Source organism: Podarcis filfolensis (assembly GCF_964270895.1).
Source record: "Podarcis filfolensis genome assembly, chromosome: 3".
Classification (NCBI taxonomy): domain Eukaryota; kingdom Metazoa; phylum Chordata; class Lepidosauria; order Squamata; family Lacertidae; genus Podarcis; species Podarcis filfolensis.
This window is the reverse complement of record NC_139606.1, coordinates 63,846,284-63,866,643: the sequence shown is the minus strand read 5'-3', so window position 1 is coordinate 63,866,643 and position 20,360 is coordinate 63,846,284. Positions and strand designations below refer to the sequence as shown.

Below are 20,360 nucleotides of genomic sequence, written 5' to 3'. Positions count from 1 at the left end.
GGAACTTGCGCTGCGCTCCAAAGGCTTCGGGTTCCTTTTGCTGAAGCCGGGAGAGCATGCAGGCCATGCTGACATGATAAAGAAGGTACTAGGCATAGGCCAAGACTTCATACACTAGTGTTGCAATAAACCAAATCCAAATATAAAATTGGTGGGGGTTCATTTGAAGGACACCCACTAAGTGAGGTCAGACTTAATTTGGAAATGCACAACACTATTCTGTAGGGAGCAGGTCTCCAAAGGACCAATCAGGAAGGGGCAGGTTGGCACTATCCTGGCCCCTGCTTGACCTGCTCTCACAGGCAGCAAAAGAGTGTGTATGTTTTCTGCCTGCATCAGTTTATTTGTCCAGTGAGGTATCTGGTTGCAGGTGTTGCGGGTGACATCCTTAGGCCCCGTAATAGTGTTGCCTGAAAAAGTAGCCTGCATATATGTCTCTTAGGTGGTCTGGTGAACGGCTATCTCAGATTAAAACAGCAGTTTTTCTTCTTCTTTTGTATAACACACACACACACACACACACTTGTACTTTTAATCATCTGGGTACACTCTGTTCTCTATGAAGTCTCAAATATGATTGATAGTCAGGTTGAAATTTCCTAAATTAATTCCTTAACAAAGCTTCATTGAAAGATTAGGACTGCTGACACGAATTCAGACTATACGACTGGAATATTAACTGTAACTTGCTTGGCAGAAGTTCCCATTAAAGTCAATTGTACAAATCCAAGTAAAAATGGATTAGAAAGGACTGCTAGCATCACACACTCCATGATCCTGACCTGTGACTTCACCATTCCCTCCTTCCTTGCATCAGAATATCTTTCCTACTTTAAGAGGGGTCAAACAAAGAGTTTTCTGTGGCTTAAAAGGATCAGGAGAGCCATACTGGATCAGGCAAAGACTCATCTAGTCCACTATTCTGTTTTCACAGGGGCCAACCAGGAAGCCTGCAAGGAGGACATGAATGCCACTTGCGATGCCCAGCAACTGGCGCTCAGACAGCAGAGGTAGAACACAGCCATCTTTGAATCTCTGCCACCGTCTCTACATAGTGATGTACAGGTAACAGGTGGCCCTTATTTTGCTTCTAGAATACTTACAAAAACTGATATGTCTTCTGTAATTTCCCCTTGCCCCAAATTGCGTTACAGTTTCCTGTAATTTCTATAACATGATTTCATGCCTTTGCTTTTTTATATTTTGGCCCAACGCTTGCATGATGCACAGGACACCCACCCATAAGAACACTGTTTGTCTTCTCACCTTTTCAGATCATCATTATAAGGTTCCCTGTAGAGTGATATATCTTTTTTTTTTTTTTTTTTTTTTTTGCCTGGCTACAGCTTGCCATGGTTTTATCAATTTTTTCATCTGGAGGAAAGATGGACAACAACATTTTTAACTCTCCTCTTCAATGAGAACCAGATTAATGGCAAGAAAATAACAAAAAGGAAGTCATCAAAGGAAGCTGCACCTTATGGGTTTGTTCAGGCTACCAGAGTAACATGGCTGAATCATTAAAACTCCTTTTTAGATTAGAATCACAGCATGTGTTGCTGCTTGAAAGGTTATCCTTCTAGCACCGCTTGAAAAAGGGAAATGTGAAATAACATGTGGCCTCATGCGCCACTACTTACTCTGTAGCACACATATCTCACAGCTTCCTCTTCACAGTTTACAGAAAGGAACAGAATGCAACAGGGCGAACTATGCCATAGGTATACCACACTAGGCAAGTTCAGTTCTATATGCATAGCTTACTAAACCATATTTCAGCAAGTCAGTAATATTTTTTTAAATTGAATTTATATACTGCCCTATTCCCGCAGGTCTCATATATATAATAAGCATATATTCCTTCAAAATGGTAACAAAAACAGATATTAACAGCTGTGGAGATAGAGAGATACGTTTTCGGATATATTTCTCAACATTTTTTTTATATTAGAAGCTGCCCCAGACATCTGTATTGAAGAACAAGGTACAGTGGTACCTCAGGTTACATACGCTTCAGGTTACAGACTCTGCTAACCCAGAAATAGTGCTTCAGGTTAAGAACTTTGCTTCAGGATGAGAACAGAAATCGTGCTCCAGCGGCGCAGCGGCAGCAGCAGGAGGCCCCATTAGCTAAAGTGGTGCTTCAGGTTAAGAAGAGTTTCAGGTTAAGTACGGACCTCCGGAACGAATTAAGTACTTAACCTGAGGTACCACTGTATTAAATTCCTAAGTAAATAAGCAGCAGCCTGACTACAACTATGTATCCTCTACTAACCTCCAGATTAGCAAACATTGCAACATGTTTTACACAGGCTGCCTCTGAAGATTGTCCACACACTTTAAAATATAGCAGCTAGGCTGCAACCAGGGGCAAGGCATTGCTACAGATATCCCATGGGCTTCTAAATGACAAAGCTGGATCTATGAGCACCCCTGGCTGCAAACCTAACCTTTTACAGAGACTGCCATCCCGTTTAAAACAAGTTAAGCACTACCTCCAGGACACGGGCAACCTACCACTACCTCCTGAGGTGAACAAAACCCACCAGCTTATGACTGAGGTTCAGTTTAGTAGTTCGCAGTTTCTTTAATGCAACCATATGAAGTGCTTTGTTGTTTAAAATACTTGCTTTTTATATGATAGATTCAAAACAAACCACTTCATACATTCTTTGCACCCTTCCTCTCTAAATGCAAAGCTGGAACGGAGTATTTAACATACAACCTTAAGTTTTCAAGACTCATGTATAAAGAACAAAGCTGGTAGGAATGGACGAAGTGGCTTATTTGGGTGCAAGAGGCTTAAAGAATTAAGTGTTTAATGTGATGGCACTGAAGAATACATGCTGATAGAAATGTAATACTTTTTCAAATGCCTGAATTCAAGTAGGATTTCAGTGTGGAGGACTTAGAGTTGTGCACATAATAGAACTTATGTAAAACCGCTTATAACATGAATTTATACTTAAGAAACCAATTCACACAGTTCCAGTGCATTCACATGCAAGAATCCCAGTTACAGTTCTCTCTATTTGTTATTTCATATTGTTATAGTTCAACAGAGTAAACACAAGTTTGTTCTGGCCATCTGCCCCCCCCATGGAAACCACTTCCTTCTCTCACAGATAGTGGATTGAAGGAGTGGGAAAGAAGAGCTTGAGAAGACACAGGAGGCAGCAAGGAAAAACTGACCAATAGCATGAGAAAGATGCTGTTTCAAAAAGCACAATCCAGTAAAATGAATTCATATAGATAAAGACCTGGTTCAGACATAAACAATGGTTATCAGCCTGAGAACAAGTCATTGGAAATGATCCTAGTTCCATCATAAACAGGAGTTAAGACACAGTTTCCAAGTTCAGAAGTAAACAGGAACCAATGGTCGGCCACAGGATAGAGAAAGCTGAAGTGTGCTTTATAAGCCACAGACTGGAGAACCATCAATCTTATTTTCCATTTCTCCTATTCTGCTGGATAGGGCTGAGTAATATCTGGTTTTCAACATTGTGATATATCACCAGCCAAGCATCATGATATACTGATATATCACGATGATGGCTAGCTTCATGGTTTTTCCTGCATCGTGACTTTTGCTGGCACCTGCTTTTGTGATTTGCTGACCCGGGACGCAGGTGGTGCTGTGGGTTAAACCACACAGCCTAGGACTTGCCGATCAGAACGACGGTGGTTCAAATCCCCGCGACGGGGTGAGCTCCCGTTGCTCAGTCCCTGCTCCTGCCAACCTAGCAGTTCAAAAGCACGTCAAAGTGCAAGTAGATAAATAGGTACCGCTCCATTGGGAAGGTAAACGGAGTTTCCATGCGCTGCTCTGGTTCGCCGGAAGCAGCTTAGTCATGCTGGCCACATGACCTGGAAGCTGTACGCCGGCTCCCTCGGCCAATAAAGCAAGATGAGCGCCGCAACCCCAGTGTCGGTCACGACTGGACCTAATGGTCAGGGGTCCCTTTACCTTTACCTTTACAGGGAGTAGGCGAGAGCTGAGCTAGCAGAGTTAACAGGGGCTGCTGGAATCCAGAGAAGCATTGGCTGGTTTCATGGTTTACACCACATTGTGATTTTTGCATAGGGTGCATGCACACGTGCACACACACACAAACACACCATGATTCACAATATATTGCCAGGTCAAAAATTATGAAACTGGTCTTATATGGACTTCAAAATGGTTTTGGACGATCTATTGATATATCGCCCAGCCCTACTGCTGAATTAGAGCACATGTTGACATTGTGTGAAAAAAGCAAACCATTTACAATATGTACCTACATGTTTCCTGTAGCTTTCCATTCTCACCAACTACAATTTTGTGCCTACAAATGATGTGTTTCTTTCCTTCAATGTCTCCACCTACTTTCATTGTTTCCCTCCCTCCCCCCACCTCCCTCATAGCAATTTCTCTCCCTTGTGCATTTTTTAAAGGAGATAAAAATAAACACAAAAACTATATATCTCAATAGCAACTTCAAACTCCATGTCCCATGCAGATCTGGCCTTCTTCCAAGTCTGATGAAGTGTCAAATCCTACACCACCAAGAGGGAGGAAAAGAGAGAAGGGAACAAAGAAAGGCCAACACTAGTCATAAAATCCCTGCTCTGGTGTATCAGAAAACTCTAATCTCACTTTCACTCATTAAAGATAAAAAAGGCATTATTCTCAACACCGTAACTATTGAAGTATTAACTTTACAACAAAAAAAAGCCTGAAAACACCGTAACCTGCAAGGAAAGGTAACAGTAGCCTCCAGCACTGCAAACTCAAAGGACAGCTATCCAGTAGCAACTACAGAACTAGGAACTTCAGACATCAGAAATATTCACTATTCATCCTGCAGGCCACTGCTAGCCAAGGCCTAGCAGAACTAGACCAATTCCTGCAACACATGACGCACACAGCAATCAGTACAGTGCTAGACAAACATTCAAATCTGTGTAACTAAATAAACAGGTGTGAAAAGTAAAAGGCAAGCAATTGATCCCATGTCTCAAGATCCAGATTTGGGGGAGGGGAGCCTATGATTTTATATCTGCAAGATGAAATTCTGTAGAATAGTGATGGGGAGCCCAGGGCTCTCCTAATGCTGTTGGACTTCAACTCCCATCAGGCTCAACCAGCATGGTCAACAGTATGGGATGAGAAAGTTTATAGTACAACAACATTGGGAGGGTGGCAGACTTCCTGTCTCTTCTGTAGAAAAAGAGTTCTTTAGTTAAGTTAATGGCCCAAGCCAAGCCTGCCAAATATCTCTTTAAAAAGTCCAGGTGACTTGTTGCCACAAAAATCACTAGCTAGTATTACTTCCACCAAGGCACACAGACAGTTTGAATCATAAACCATTTCAAAGCAAATGAACGTAGTTTGTTGTTTTATTATTGGTGGCGTTTTCCCTTAGCTGATCTATATATTGAATAGATACAACTGACAGAATTTGCATATCCAATGGAAGTCAGACACAGCTAGCGAGACGCTGAAGTTCTATGAACAAACATGGGAACTCCCCTCATATAGTTGCCTGGTGTTAAATTTTCAGGAAATGCTTCCTGACTAATTGGAGAGTGTGACAAGTTCACTTTCACTTGCAGTATTCCAATAGCATGCAACTGCCAAGGCAGCTAGTACTATCAACAGCAACTGTTTGAGTGTCAAGGGGGAAAAAATCAGAAGAACTTAATTCTCATCGGTGAACTCTTCAGATAGCATCGTATTTTGAGGCTTTAGTCCACTTTCATGAAGACTTTTTTTAAAGGGCAAATGCAATTACAACCAACACTGGACTTTCTTGTGCTATTGGAGTCTGAAACTGTTGTGACTGGCATCTTCCCAGGGGTTAAAAAAAAAACCCAAGAGGAAATTTTAAAAATAAGTCAACAGATTTTTTTTAAGATACTACATTCTAGAGTGCTGATGTAAAATTTAGACTGTTCCCCATCCTCCTGCTTATATTTGGCAGGGGCAGACACATGAAAAAGCAAACATGGTTGTCCCCTTAGTAGTTAACCCAGGTAGCACAAAGTGGAAACCTTTGAATTAGCTATTCTACCTTCATATTTGATCTTCTAGTTTTCTGCCTACACATTCCCCCTTCCCAACCAAGGTGGATATTGCTCAGTATCACGAACCACAGGTGGGAACCTTTGTTTGAACAGACCACAAAGAGTGAACTCTTTGATGCAGCTAGCCAGGCATTTCCTTGCTTTAGTGCTGTGTATTTTATCTTTCAAGACATCTAAAATTGCTATTTAAGAGAACCTTCCTGTTGGGCAGTGATCACCAGCAGTTTCTTTAGCCTTTAAAACAAAGAAGCTTTTTATAAGTCATATCCTTAAGAAGGGGCACTTGTTTAAAATTCACTATTTTCAACTGCTTCAATATTCTATTCCCATTTATTATTTTCAAAACCACACCTTCAAGAAGGAAAACGAGGCATACAAAGGGGGGGGAGAGTAAAGACACAATTTTGTGTCTTTTTAAGTCACTTCTCAGACTCACTTGATCATCTTGGACCAGTTACCAGATATCAGCATAACTTACCTCACATAACTATTATGGAAATAATAACACTCCAAAGTGTTCAATCTCTCTCTATATATATAATCCCCGATATTAGATCTTTACACGTCTGCATAATACTAGCATCACAACGAAGGTAGAATAGTGTATTTGATACATGAAGTTTTGCAAATTTCAAAAGAGCATAGCATCTACAAGCACTAGAAATTGATGTTTTAACCACAGTAAATTTGTTCTGCTTTTTCCCCACATTAAATTGTTTCTCCCATGCTTTCTCCCACTCACTCAGCAATCCTGAAGTACTAATTAAACACAGTACTCCTTTCCTCCCAACAAAGTTAAATGCAGCCAGCATTACAAAGCAAAGCAAAACAATACCCTGAAGTTTGAGTAGGTGGGAATAATTTTCAAAGATAAGGGCAAATAAAGAGTTTTCATTCAAGAATGGCAATGGTCACACATCTAACGAAGCTCAAGAATGGATTGACCTAATATTAAATTGAAAACAAAGAGTATATTAGAATGTGAATCCATATTAGCATGAAAGCATCTTAGTTATGTCCTCTTTATATTAATTGTACCAAATATGAGGAGTGCATAACCAAGATTCTTCCATAGTAATCCATATTTGTTCTTTTTATTATGAACTGCAATAAATATTCTGGAATGTTTGAAGATACAAACTAATGTGGATTTTTAAAAAGCTTATTAAAATTATAACAGTGTGATCCTAAGCATTTCTACTGAGAAGTAAATTACAGTACACTGATTTTAAGGAATCCTACTCTCCAGAAATTGGGCATATCACTGCAGTATGGGGTTTTCCTTTAGGGAAACAGTTGCCATTCCTGGTTCTGGTATTATTAAAGGTTTAACAGATGTCAAGGAAGTATATTAGATAACAAAGGTGGACTTTGAAATTTCCTGAGGCCAAATAACAATCTCCCCCCGCCCCCCGGTGCTAGACTACACAAGTGGCAGAACTTGCACTGTCACCTTTACATAGAAGCCAATACACTGGTACCTCGGGTTAACTACTTAATTCGTTCCAGAGGTCCGTACTTAACCTGAAACTGTTCTTAACCTGAAGCACCACTTTAGCTAATGGGGCCTCCTGCTGCTGCCACGCCGCTGGAGCACAATTTCTGTTCCCATCCTGAAGCAAAGTTCTTAACCTGAAGCACTATTTCTAGGTTAGCGGAGCCTGTAACCTGAAGCGTATATAACCTGAAGCATATGTAACCCGAGGTACCACTGTATTCAAGCCACCTCTCTTTGTCTCTTGAAACCAGAACTGCTTTATTTCTTACCTAGACCGTCCTATACAGTGAATGCTCGGGTTGCAAACATGATCCATGTGGGAGGCACATTCGCAACCCGCAGCGCCGTGTCTGTGCATGCGCGGGTTGCGATTCAGCGCTTCTGCGCATGCGCGACCGCCGAAACCCAGAAGCAACCCATTCTGGTACTTCCAGGTTTTGGAGGGTCCGTAACCCAAAAAAAACACAACCTGAAGCGTCTGTAACCCGAGGTATGACTGTACTAGTGAGGTCCACACTTAAACTGAGGCATATGCCATTGGGTTTTACTGAATGCTCCACATGGTTAGTACCACTGGCATGATGCGACTTCCGTTTTGTATCCTTCCATTGTACATTCCCAAAATCTGCTCTGGAGTGTCTTCTAGAGGTGATTTTGAGAGCACACAGTAGGTGGAGGGACTGGCTGAGGGAGAAGAAGTTCCACTGCCCACACACACAGAAGACCTTTGCACCAGTGAAGTTTCAACACTGGATACTAAAATCTATAATCACAACTGAAATTCCTGATAGGTTAAAAGTCAGCTCAAGCATACGCTATAAAGCATATCTCCTATTCTAAACTACGCAATTCTTTAAAATTATAGGTATATTTCTATTGCCGTCTCCTCGCTGTGCATTTTTTGCAAACCAAAGCTGAATTACATAAACATTTATATCTATTAACAAGCAAAGCAGTACAAAATTGTTATTTTGTTGCATAAGTAAAGATAGAAAAGCCAATTAAAGTGTAAGACTAAGTTGATCGTGCCTGGCAGTTTAAATATTATTATTATTATTATTTTAAAATCTCTTAACACTGATGAATGTAATAACCAAAATTACATCAGCAGTCTATCCTAGAATGCTACCCATACCTCACAGTAGAGATTTAAACTCACAAGTCCATTACATTCCAGGACGAGTAAGAGAAGTTATTAAATACAACAGTGCATGCGTTAAAACTTTCGAAACATAAATTATTAGTTACAGAATGGCAGTTTGGCCTTAGTAAAATAATAATTTCAGCAAGTAAGATCCAGCACAAGCAAGTAACAGGGCTTCTCCTTTCTGTCCTCCCCACTGGAGACCCCCAGCACACCCCCCAAAATCTAGGGAATGCCTTGAGAGAGAAGAGAAACCAGTCCTGTTGCACAAGCAAATTTCCAATGTACAAGTGGGCAGGCATCATTGGGTGTCACTCAGTGATCTTACAAGGTCCTTGGATGACAAATAGCGGAAAACATATGAACAGTAGGCTGTAAACCACCTCCGATATCTGCAGGGCTTCCAGATTCGTATTATACTTCTAAGTCATGGCTCTCTCATTGAAAAAAAATCTACACCTCCTGGCTGCTGAGTACATAATGAACATTTGGTGTTTAAGAGATTGTATTACTACTTTCAAAAATACAAAAACAAAGTCTTTGGAAAAAAGAGATCGTTCAATCACTGCTTGAAAAGTCACAGGAGTCATAAACACCATATTTTAACTGAATTTATTAAGTCCAATGATATATAAGCATATATTCTCTGGACAGCTCACAAACAAGTGAAAATAAAATGTAACACTAATATATAACAGTAAACAGCATAAAAATTAGTTTTACTGACAGTCATTCATATGCCTGGATAGCTCAGTTGATTAGAGAATGGTGCTGGTTACACGAAGGTTTCAGGTTCAATTCCCATATGGGCCAGCTGCATATTCCTGCACTGCAAGGAGTTGGACTAGATTATCATCAGGGTCCCTTCCAACTCTACAATTCTATAATAACATGGTGATATAATAAAATAGCCAGATTGAGAAGCCCAGATAGCAATCCTTGCAGCTTTAACATATGCCCAAAAAGCTCCTTGCAGTGTAAGTCTACAATGTCTTCTGTAAAAATATTCTGTAAAGACTACTGCTTGTTGCTTTGTTATTTTATTAGCAAAAACTAATAACAAAATGCTTTTACTTTAGGGCAATCCCACCATACATGGAAATATGCACCAATGGACTACTTAAAATTTCTAAATCGCCTAAAAATCTACCAGGCAGTGCACAAGTGTGTGCCAATCTTCCAATCAATAGTTCGAGACTTTTGCTTTTTGTGTTTTCTTCTTACACGTTATATATATATATATTGTTGTTGTTTAGTCGTGTCCAACTCTTCGTGACCCCATGGACCAGAGCACGGCAGGCACTCCTATATATACACACACACAGACACACACACACGCATATATATCTCCTGTATATTAGGAAGTGGTGATGGTGTAGTTATGAAACAAGAGAAAAAATGAAAGAGTTGAACACAACTCTCAACCATGTTACAGCATGATTAGAAATAACTTTTTGTCCTTCTCCAATAATACGAAAACTTGGGCTCACCCAATGAAATTGACTAGCAATATATTCAGAACAATAGATTTAGATGAAGTACTTTTTCACAGAATGCAAAACTTAAGGAATTCACTGGTACAAGATGTGGTGATAGCCACTGGCTTACATGGCTTTAAAGGGGGCTTAGCAAAATTTGCAAAGAACAAAGTGTCATTAGCCATGATATTTAAATGGGACCTCCAGGTTCAGACACAGCCTGCTGGGTACAATAGTGTAGGAGAACTATTGTCCATGCCCTGCTTGTGGACTTCCTAGAGACTTCTAGTGAGCCAACATGAGAAACAGGGCGCTGCAGCTTTGTTGTGAACGCCTAACAGACAGCACAGCTTTACTTTTCCCTACATAAGTGAACTGCATGCTGCAACTGCAGCCCATTGACCTTGCCAGATGCAAGATAATGGCCCCCACTGACTTTCTGTGGAAGAAACAATAGATTATGGCTGGGAAGGTTATGGAGCCAAGGTCAAACAAGGCACCTCATATGACATGGGAATTCCAAACATTAGCATTAGTTATCTAGGATAAAGTAATGTCAACATCAACTGATACAAGAGTTGTGTGAACTAGTAATCTGCTACTAATTTTACCTAAAGAAGATTATTGATTATTAGCACCATGAGTTGAAAATAAATGTGATTAGAAATAGAAGTCACTGTTCAGAATTTTAAGAGTAAACAATACTCCCACCTGTAACATATTTTAGTTGAATTCTTTTTGCACTGCACTCTAGCTAAAATTCTGGCATTCCAGCAGGAAAAACAAAATAAACTATTGGATTATATTACTGGCTTTTGGGCCTTGAAGTTATGAAAACATTCTTGGTATCCAAAGCAACATCTTAATTTAGTGTGCTTGTTTAAAATACAGATAAACAATTTTTTCTCCTTTAAAATATAATGTAGCTTCACGAAAGGGAAAGTGTACAACTATCTTCGAAAGACTTTTAAACATTTATCCCTCTGCACCAGGGCAAGCAACTTTTTTTATTAGATCATTTGTACATAACATACAACTGACAGAAGGCAAAATCCAACATTAGTCACACATAGAAAAGACCCATTAAAATAAATGGGCAAGTAACTTCTATGTCTATGTAGAGTCTATGTAGTGTCTATGTAGAGTATGATTGGTTGAATATCACCCAAATGAAATAGAGATCATTATCAAAATACAAATCATAGTATAATTATACCTTTTATTCTGCATTATCCATTACAGAATAGAGTTATTTCATTTTAGTAACACTCCATTTGAGGACTAGCACAAGTATTCCTTCTCTTTAGCACTTTTCCCTTCCTGGAGCAATTAAGATGAAAAACACAAATACCAGTCCTGACAACAAGTCTTTAATTTGTTGACTAGTGTATTTTGAAGAACTGCACCCTTTTCATTGAGAAATCCCTCTCCCAGATTCTGCTCCTATCTCAGGTATGCAGAGTAATAAATAACTAAGATTCAGGAAAATTCGCAAAAGGTAAATACAAGAGGCAGGCCCAATTCCAGTGATTTCTGTAGCTGACTTTCTGTTTAGGTCAGCTCAAGAGCACAGTGCAATTCTATGCATGTTTACTCAGAAATAATCCCTCCCTATACAGCAGGAATGGAGAACCTTTGGCCCTCCACTTCTGAAGGGGATCCCAACACCCATCAACCACAGGAATATGGCCAATGGTCAAGAATGATGGAAGCTGGCGTATAGCAGCACCTATCCATTCCTGGTATAGAGCTTATATACCTAATTTTATTAACATCACAAAAGTTCAAGAGTTAAAGCTTGTATTTTTAATTCAGGAATTACAAAAAAATGAAGTATGCTGATAAATCTTTAAATATGCACATAAAGGATATCTCCAAATAAAATTATTTTCAGAAGTTAAAAACCTAACAAATACCTGCCAATCTCAGAGTTTACCATACCATGAATGCTACTAAGAGGGCGCTTTCACTCTGCACATAAACAAACCATGATCCCTAACTTCATATTACATCAAAACCTGGAATTGTGATTTGGTTCACTCCTGGCAAACTGAGATCTATAGGTTTGTTCTTGATTTACTAGACATGGTTTACTGGGAGCATAACAAGCCCTGGTTCAGATGTGACCCAAAATAGTGATCACAGAATTGCTTCCTATACCCAGCTAATTGTGTGATAAGACAAACCACATATATGTGTATTTGAAAGTGAGCTGACTGGGGGCAGTGGGAGAAATGCTCTCATTCTTCAACAATTGAACTGACAAGATGCCATTGTGGCCCATCAGGGCCATCTTTACCCGGGGGTGCAAGGGGTGCGGGGCACCCAGGCGCCAAATTCAGGGGGGGGGACGTCAGGCGGAAGAGCAGAGAGAACTCTCTGGAAAGTCTCACTCACCAAAGCCGGGAGGAGGGGAAGTGACAGGAAAGAGGGAGAGACAGACAGAAAGAGAACGTGCCTATCTAGCGACAGGAGCGCACACAGGCTCCGGAAGAAGAACTTGTATATGCGCGAGGGCTCTCCCAGCTCCTCTAGAAATAAGGTTACTCTCACAATGAAAGGCTGCCTGAGATGACTCTCCCACGCATGTACACAATGCCGGCCCGTCTCATCTTTCAGACACCCCCCTACGACCGTAAACGCATGCGTGGAGTCTTTACACCGACTCCCAGTGTGTTCTTTCTCTTCTTTAGAAAAGCTGGTTTTAAACAAAACACACACAAAAAACCTCCTTTTGGAGCCGTACAGGTGTGAGCACTATTTTTCAAATTATAATAGTGACATAAGGCATAATAAAAGTTAATTTGGGATCTAAACTGAATTTGGAGGCGCTGGGCAGATCTTGGCATCCCAGTGGCACATATGCTAAAGACGGCCCTGTGGCCCATTCTGAAAAGTGTGCAGTGCTTAAATAACTTGTGCATGGCAAGAGATATATGGATGCAGCAGACGGGAGGGAGTACAGAATTTCAAGTGGGCTCTTTCAAAGTATGTGCAATCATACCCTGTCCACATGAAAGATACAGTCCAAGACTGCACAGAGAAGAAAAAACACTCCCAAGTGTGCAAAACATTTTCCCCCCCTGCCCTGACCAGTCCTGCAATTCTGGTTTTATGGTAAGGCATTAAATTAGAGCCCCAGGGAACTCCCGAAGAGACACGTACTACCTTCAACTTCACAAATATTTTAAAAGGCGTTTTGCAGTGTGCACAGTAAGTTTTCTAAGCCGCAAACAAGTGGCCCAAACAAGACTTAATAAAGCCTAATGTAATTGGGTCCTAAAAAAACAGACATGATTAGCTCTGCAGAAAAACAGAAGCCTATAATTACTCTTATTTCATGATGGTGCGTCAAGAGTCTTTTCAAGTAGAACCAGGAATCCAACATACAGAACAATGCTTTGACAGACAGACACATCAGGTGTTTGAATTAGAGGACCAAATTACATTTACAGACAAGTGGCATAATTGTAGCCAGAGAGTACTTTTAACAGAAGAAGTGCCAGTTTGGGTGGGTTATTGAAGGTTATGGCACTTCAGTAGCAAAGCCACTGGTTGTACCATATTGCAAACCCAGTAGCCTGCTTTGGAGAAGGTGACAGTAAACAAGATGAACAGGCATCTGAATCCCCCATGGTTCAGGGGCAGGTGCTGGGGCATTTAAGGGCAGAGAAATGGTTAAAACACCTCTCTCCTGCGGTGCTGTTTCTCTAGTACTCCCAACTGCAGGCTCCCTGAACAGGTTTTTCCTGTTTCAAAAAGGGCCATCAGGCTACCACTACATGCATTTGTACATAACATGAAGTTCAGCTCTTCTGTTTATGACAAGTAAATGGCACTTGTTTGTTTTTACCATGAAGCATTCACAAGAAAAAGGACTGGAAACTTTTGCTTGAAACTCACCAGATCGGGATTTAATGATGTTGCTAAACTCATTGCGCCCTCCATCTAGTCCTTCATCCAAAACCTTGGCCATCCTTTTTCCGCCCCAGCTTCAGAATTCCTGAGTAGAATTATTTAAAATCTTTGTCCACACTGCTCACACTCCAGCCTGCTTTTGAAGTAATACCTGAAACATAAACACACTCAAATAAATACATGTAAATAGTTCTTCTCAAGTAGGACTTTATAGGTATCGCTGTAACTATTTCAATACCTTCAATCCATGCCTCCTCATTTTTAAAACTGTGTAATTAAAAATCCTCATTTGCTGCTGCTCCTTTTAAGCCTTGGACTAGTTCCTTATCTTACAGATGCCCGAAGGTCAATTTACTCTGTAATCAGAGTCTATGGGAGGATAGACTCCAGGAGAGGATAAAAAAGGAAGACCTAAGGAGGCTGCTGACAAATTCTAGAACTTGAGCTTTTCAGTACTACCCACTTAATTACATGGTACTATGCTGTGCTTTCAGAGTGCTTTTTAAACTTAGTATCCATGACAGTGTGTGTGTATGGGCAAAGGTCAAGCAATATCTAGTAAGTCACAATCAAAATCCAATTAGCCTGCATTACAAGGTTACTTACAGATTTATTCCATACACAATCAAATGCAATTCAATCCTGTATATGTTTACTGACAAGTCCTTCTGAATTTAGTGGGACTTTGCTTCAGGTAAATGTGTATAGGATTGCATCCTTACACTTTGTAAGAGCACAGTTCTCATCACTGCCTGCCACTTTAAAGAAATCCTGGCCCACAGACTTGAACACAGCTTGGGAGTGGCTGGGTTGACTTCCTTATTTATGTGGAAGGAAACAGTTTTCCAGCTGTTCCAAAGCCTGCCTGGATGAGATTGGTTAGCTCTCCGAAAGCTACAGGGAGGAGGAAGAGTTATTTGCCTCTTATATAGTTTAGCCATATAACATTTTAGGTGGAAGACAATGTAGTCTCTCAACATGAACCCTGTCTATTTTCTAACTTTTATTTCCTACAAAAAAGGAGATAATGATACTAATCTACTAAAGCCTCAATGCAGTATTAATTTTCCCACCATCCCCCAAGGGCTTAGAATTGTTTACAATATATCATCATTTATTTGTATTACAGCCACCTTCTAAGGTTCAATGGAGCTGAGAGATGGAATTTGCTGCAGGCCATCATGCAAGCAATAAGATAAAAAGAGGGTATGGACTTCAGCTTTCCAAGAGTATCACTCCATGAGTCTCTTGGGGGAAAGAAACGAGACCAAATTATGTCATGAGTCTTGAGATGAGGAAATCTGCTCAGACTTTCACTCAACATGTGACTGCTTGAATTGCCAGGTACAACTGTCAAAGTCAAGTTTCACACGTAGAATGAGTTTGGATTCCATCCAGCCCAAATTCTCAGCCCTTCCCAGCTGTCCACACACACTATACGCACACTTAAGCAACCACAGCATACGTAATCGGTTCATATTCTAGTTGCCTTTCAAAGGTACTTTTGCTACAATGACTTCTGCCCAGGAAATATTCTAGACCCCTTGCCTCAGAATCTGCTCGTATGCCAAGTCCACACATCTTTCCAGATATTGCACACATTAATCTCAAGGGAAACGGCCAGCCCACTTCAGCCCTTTCTGTAGAACCCTGAGCTTGTCTGAAGCAGGACAGCCAACGCCTGCTCTCGTCACATTCTGCTTCGAAGCAAAGCAAGCAAGGGTTTTTTAATTAGAAACAAATCCAAGTAGGTTAAAAACAACAACAACAACAGAAGTGAGGTCACTGTTCTCTTGCCTTAAAATAACCAGTGACTATTCCACAAGCTACTACATATGTGTCTGGAGGGTGTAAGGCAGATAAGGAAGAAGGTGGCAGCTGCCTTCCACCTCAAGTGGAAGCAACAGGTGGTTTCCCCTACTCATTTTACCCACCAATTCCTCCATGCATAGGTGGGCACAACCAGGGCCATCAAACCCACTAGCACTTCTTCGCAGGAAAAGAATTAACTCTAGCCTAAGCCTCCTTTGAGTCCCTTTCCACAAAATGCATGCAGGTAGTGAGATTTGTATCTCTGAAAAGCTAATGAGAAATTTGTGTTTCACAGAAGCTTTGAGTGCACCTAGAACTCCAAAGGTGAGCGAGACAGGCGACCATTTTGCAGAGCTTTTAAAGCTGTACCTGAAGGTTAATGCTCTTTTGGGAAGGAGGAGGCAAAGACAGTTAAAGACAGTGGCGCACACTTTCGGTGATTAAAGCCTCCTTGCATTTCAAGCATCCTACCACTGACAATCTAGCTGGGCACCCAGACCCATGTTCCAAATCGAATGGAAGGCTTTCCTGTATTATTATCCCATTCCAAAGAAGTTATCCGATGAAGCGGCCTCTCCGCCTCCAAAGCCTATGGCACACGACGAATTTGCCAACTCTTTTCAAGTGATGCTCTTTTTTTTTCTGGAAATAGATCAGTAAGTCCACTATTGCCACGTGTGGCATAAGAAAAGCAGGAGGAGCACCAAGGAATTGGGTGATCCCCTTCGTCTCCCATAAGGGGTGGTGGAGAGAGAGAGAGAGAGAGAAGGGGGTTTGCTACGACCTACGAGTCAGACTCCAATCCCCACGTGCATCCAGCTTCTTTGCAGAGTTTTGTCCCCAGCTGACTGCTCGTTTCCTGAGGAGCACTGCAACCCCTCACCAAACACCAGGCTTTGAAACTCTTGTCTGTCTGTGGTCTCCAATCCACCAGGCTCGCGGGGGGAGACGCAAGAGAGCGAGAGAGCGGTTCCTGGGCTGCTGCCCTTTTGTCCTCCCCTGCGCGGAATCGCATTACGCTCTTCGGCGTCGTCAATTATTCACCAGCTTACCTGCTGGAAAGAAGCAGGAGGAGAGAAGCGCCGGCCAGATCCGCGGCTGCCCCGGCCAAGTCAAAACACAGGCTCCATTCCGCGCAGGGCTGCTGCTGCTGCTGCTTTCTCACCCTCTCAAAGGGACAAAAGTAAAATGAAACCCAGCGCCGACAGCCTGAAGAAGTTGCTAAACCAAAACCCTCGGACCAAAAGAAAGTTTCGGCGTCCCAACTGCTCGCTCCGCGCCCCGAGGCTGCCTCTCGCTCGGCTCCTTGAGGCTGCCGGGGGAGGAGGAAGAGCCTCTCCCACCACCGCCCCCTCAGGGCGGACCCTCCCTCGCGCCCTCCTTCCCTCCCCGCCTCGGCTCCTCCTGGGGCCCCCGGGATTCCTCGCTCGCTAGGAGGGGAGGACGCGGCTGCGAAGGGCGGGCGATACAGCCAGCCTGACTCGCCTCTCGCCTCAGCCACTTGGGCAGCCTGCGCCCCTCCTGCAACTTGGAGTTTGCACGACGCCGCCGCCTGGATAGGGACTCTCTCAGCGAACTTTTTTTCGCGGCGCCTGGAACTTTGTTCCTGGAACGCGCGCGCGCAGCCACTCGCTCTGCCTCCCTCCCTCCTTCCTTCCTTCCCTCGTCGGAGCTGCAGCGCAGGCAGCGCCACACTCTAGCTCTGGGAACGCGGCGTGGCAGCGTCACGTGGCCTGCCGCCCTACCAATCATCTCGGACCCCCTTTCCTGTGCCTGGGGCGCCCGGCCGAGCGTGGGACTCTTCGACAGGAGGGCTGCCGGTTCGAGCCCCGCTTGGGGCAGAAGATGCCTGCATTACAGGGGGATGGGCTAGATGACCCTCGTGGTGTCCCACCCTCCCAACGCTACAGTTTTATGATTCTAGGACCGCAATCGCCCAAGGAGGTCGGTGTGTCACCTGCTACCCCTTCGGAGGAGAAACTCAAGATTGCCCAGAGCTGGAATCCTTTGCTGCCTTTCCCTTAAAGGCACACCCTACCCCAAAGTTAAACTAAGAAATTGTGCAGCCAGGTCATAGACTAGCTTGCTCAGAAATGTGTGTCTCGCTGTGCTGGAGAGGGTATTCAGTCCATAGCTGGGCGTGTTTAGGATTGAGGCACTGAACTGGCATGTGTGATGGGAGGCCACAGTCCTATGAAGGCTTGCTTACCAAAGAGTAAAGCCCCACTGAGCACAGTGGGCCTTGTTTTCGAGGAAGCATGCATGGATCACAGCCACAGTGAGAGTTTACCTTGCAAAACCTTTGCTTGAAACACCAGATGCCCTTGTGCTTGCATATATATATATATATATATATATATATCCTGCCTTTCTCCCAGGTGGCTCACAGCATGAATTAAAACAAATACAGCTAAAACACACACAATCTATGTATATATATATATTAAAGAAACAAATAAATAACTATTAATAACAGCACTGAAAACACTTAAAACCATTTAAAAAGGAGGAAGAATGAGTAGTTGATATATAATAATTGGACAAATGAGAGCCAACAGAGTGTTCAATAATTGTCCTATCAAAACTTGATATTTTGAATCCTCCTGTCAGATGAAACCACTAACCAAGGCCTATAATCACAGCTACGTTGTAGCAACTGAAAGTTACTGTCTGCCCATGGTAAATTTAGTAATACAAAGTAGCAGATTTCATCTCTTAATGTTACTGTTTTTACTACAACTCTTCAAAACACATTTTACAAAGTTTGCAGTAGCAGTTACATTGGCAGGAAATCTATGTTGCCTGCTTCTGTGCTATTTGTTTGTTTTATCATTATATAAACTCCAACTCTCATTTAACAATCCTGGGGTGGGTTACACATAAATTCAGCCGCAACATTATTCAATACAATATAGAATAATTGTTCTAAATGGGGTTGCACTTAAAGGAACAGGTACACAGTTTAGGAGTTCTCTTGAAACCATGGAGGCCCAAGCTGGAGTCTATGCCGAAGAATGCCTCTCACCAGCTTTGGCTGGTGCATCAGCTGCACCCTCTCCAAATCTATTCCAGAGTGCTGGGGGAACTCTTAGAAAATGTTCAGGGGGAGGAAAGGCAGAGGACATTCCATGGTGCAAAGGAAAATTATCGTGGTCACCGAATGAGAGACTTAGTGCTATATTGGATTCCACCCCATGAGCTTTTCAAGGCTCAGATGAATTCTACTGCATCCAGCTTTCATCCAGATTTATTCAGAAAGTGATGTGTGTACATGTACACTTTCTCTTTCAGTTTCTTGGGAAGAAGAGATGCTGATATGAGAGTAGTGTGCTGTGGGGGTGACACCCACAGGACTCACTCAAAAATCCATAGGTATCTATGGGCCTGAAAAGGCTGGTGACCTGTTCTGGCATCTTGTCTGTAATACAGTACTGTATATTTTTTTTGTTTGACTTAAATCTGTAAGAATTAGACCTCATTGACTCATCTACACATAATGAAATGCAGTGCTCGGTGCTTAGTATTTTGAATTGTTTAAAGCTCGTTGTAAGATCTGCCAGCATTTGAAAAGAAGAACCATAAGAACATTTACAGACAAGATATGTACCTATTGTTGTTGTTGTTGTTTATGCCCATTTTCTAAGTGCAAATGTAAGTTTTAGATACGAATCTATTGTTCTGTACAAATGCAATTTGAACATGTAACTAAAACTGAATTGTAATACAGCAGTACGTAGTGATAGAGCAGTATCAAGATAGAAACATCAGTGTCTTGCTGCTGACAGAAGAGATCTCTGATAACAAGACAAGAATAAAATATGAGAAGATACGTCAAGATACGGTATGACTGAGGGGGGAGGGGGGGAAAACCTGCCTTCCTTTTTCTTATGTGATTTAACAAGAATCCCCTCCCCTAATGAGTCAGAAACTAAGGACTTAAGCTGTGGATTTAAGGCTGTGTGGAGATAAACTTTCGAACCAAAGCAATGTTTCAAGATGAAGCTGGAAAGCTAAGAGTTTTGGAATGACGCAGTTAAAAATGCCGTCGCCATTTTGGGAGGCATTGTTGGAGCTCTTGGGTCTGGGAGGAGAAAGAGAGAAATAGAGTTGTTTACATATCGTGGATCAACTTCTCGGTGGGACTTAAGAGCGACAAATGCCAAATTTATGATGGAAAGAGTGATGCTATCTACGAAGGAGATATATGGAAACCATCTGGACTTAGTGGAGGAACGGGAAATCCACACAGGATTATTATTTTGCTTATCGGCTTAAGGAGACTAACAGAAGAGATCGTAAAGGAAAAATAGAAATTATATGAACAAGATATGATGTGGAAACACCAAGATAAGACTGGATAGAATTATGAATTTTGTTTGGACTGATTTGGACATTAACGCAGTAATAAGAAGATGATCTGAATCCCCCTTTGGATCTT

General features: G+C 41.9%; 1 protein-coding gene across 1 annotated transcript in view; it reads right to left on the bottom strand.

The window, feature by feature from the left end:
* The window catches only part of UTRN (utrophin), a 317,035-nt gene extending 299,420 nt beyond the window's left edge, over positions 1-17,615 (bottom strand). Inside the window, exons 1-2 of the mRNA XM_083607527.1 lie at positions 16,975-17,615; positions 14,096-14,261 (exon numbers count right to left, since the gene is read on the bottom strand). Coding sequence (XP_083463653.1) covers positions 14,096-14,168 — 73 coding nt within the window. The 5' untranslated portion in view covers positions 14,169-14,261; positions 16,975-17,615. The remainder of the gene's footprint in view (positions 1-14,095; positions 14,262-16,974) is intronic.
* Positions 17,616-20,360: the final 2,745 nt, after the last annotated feature.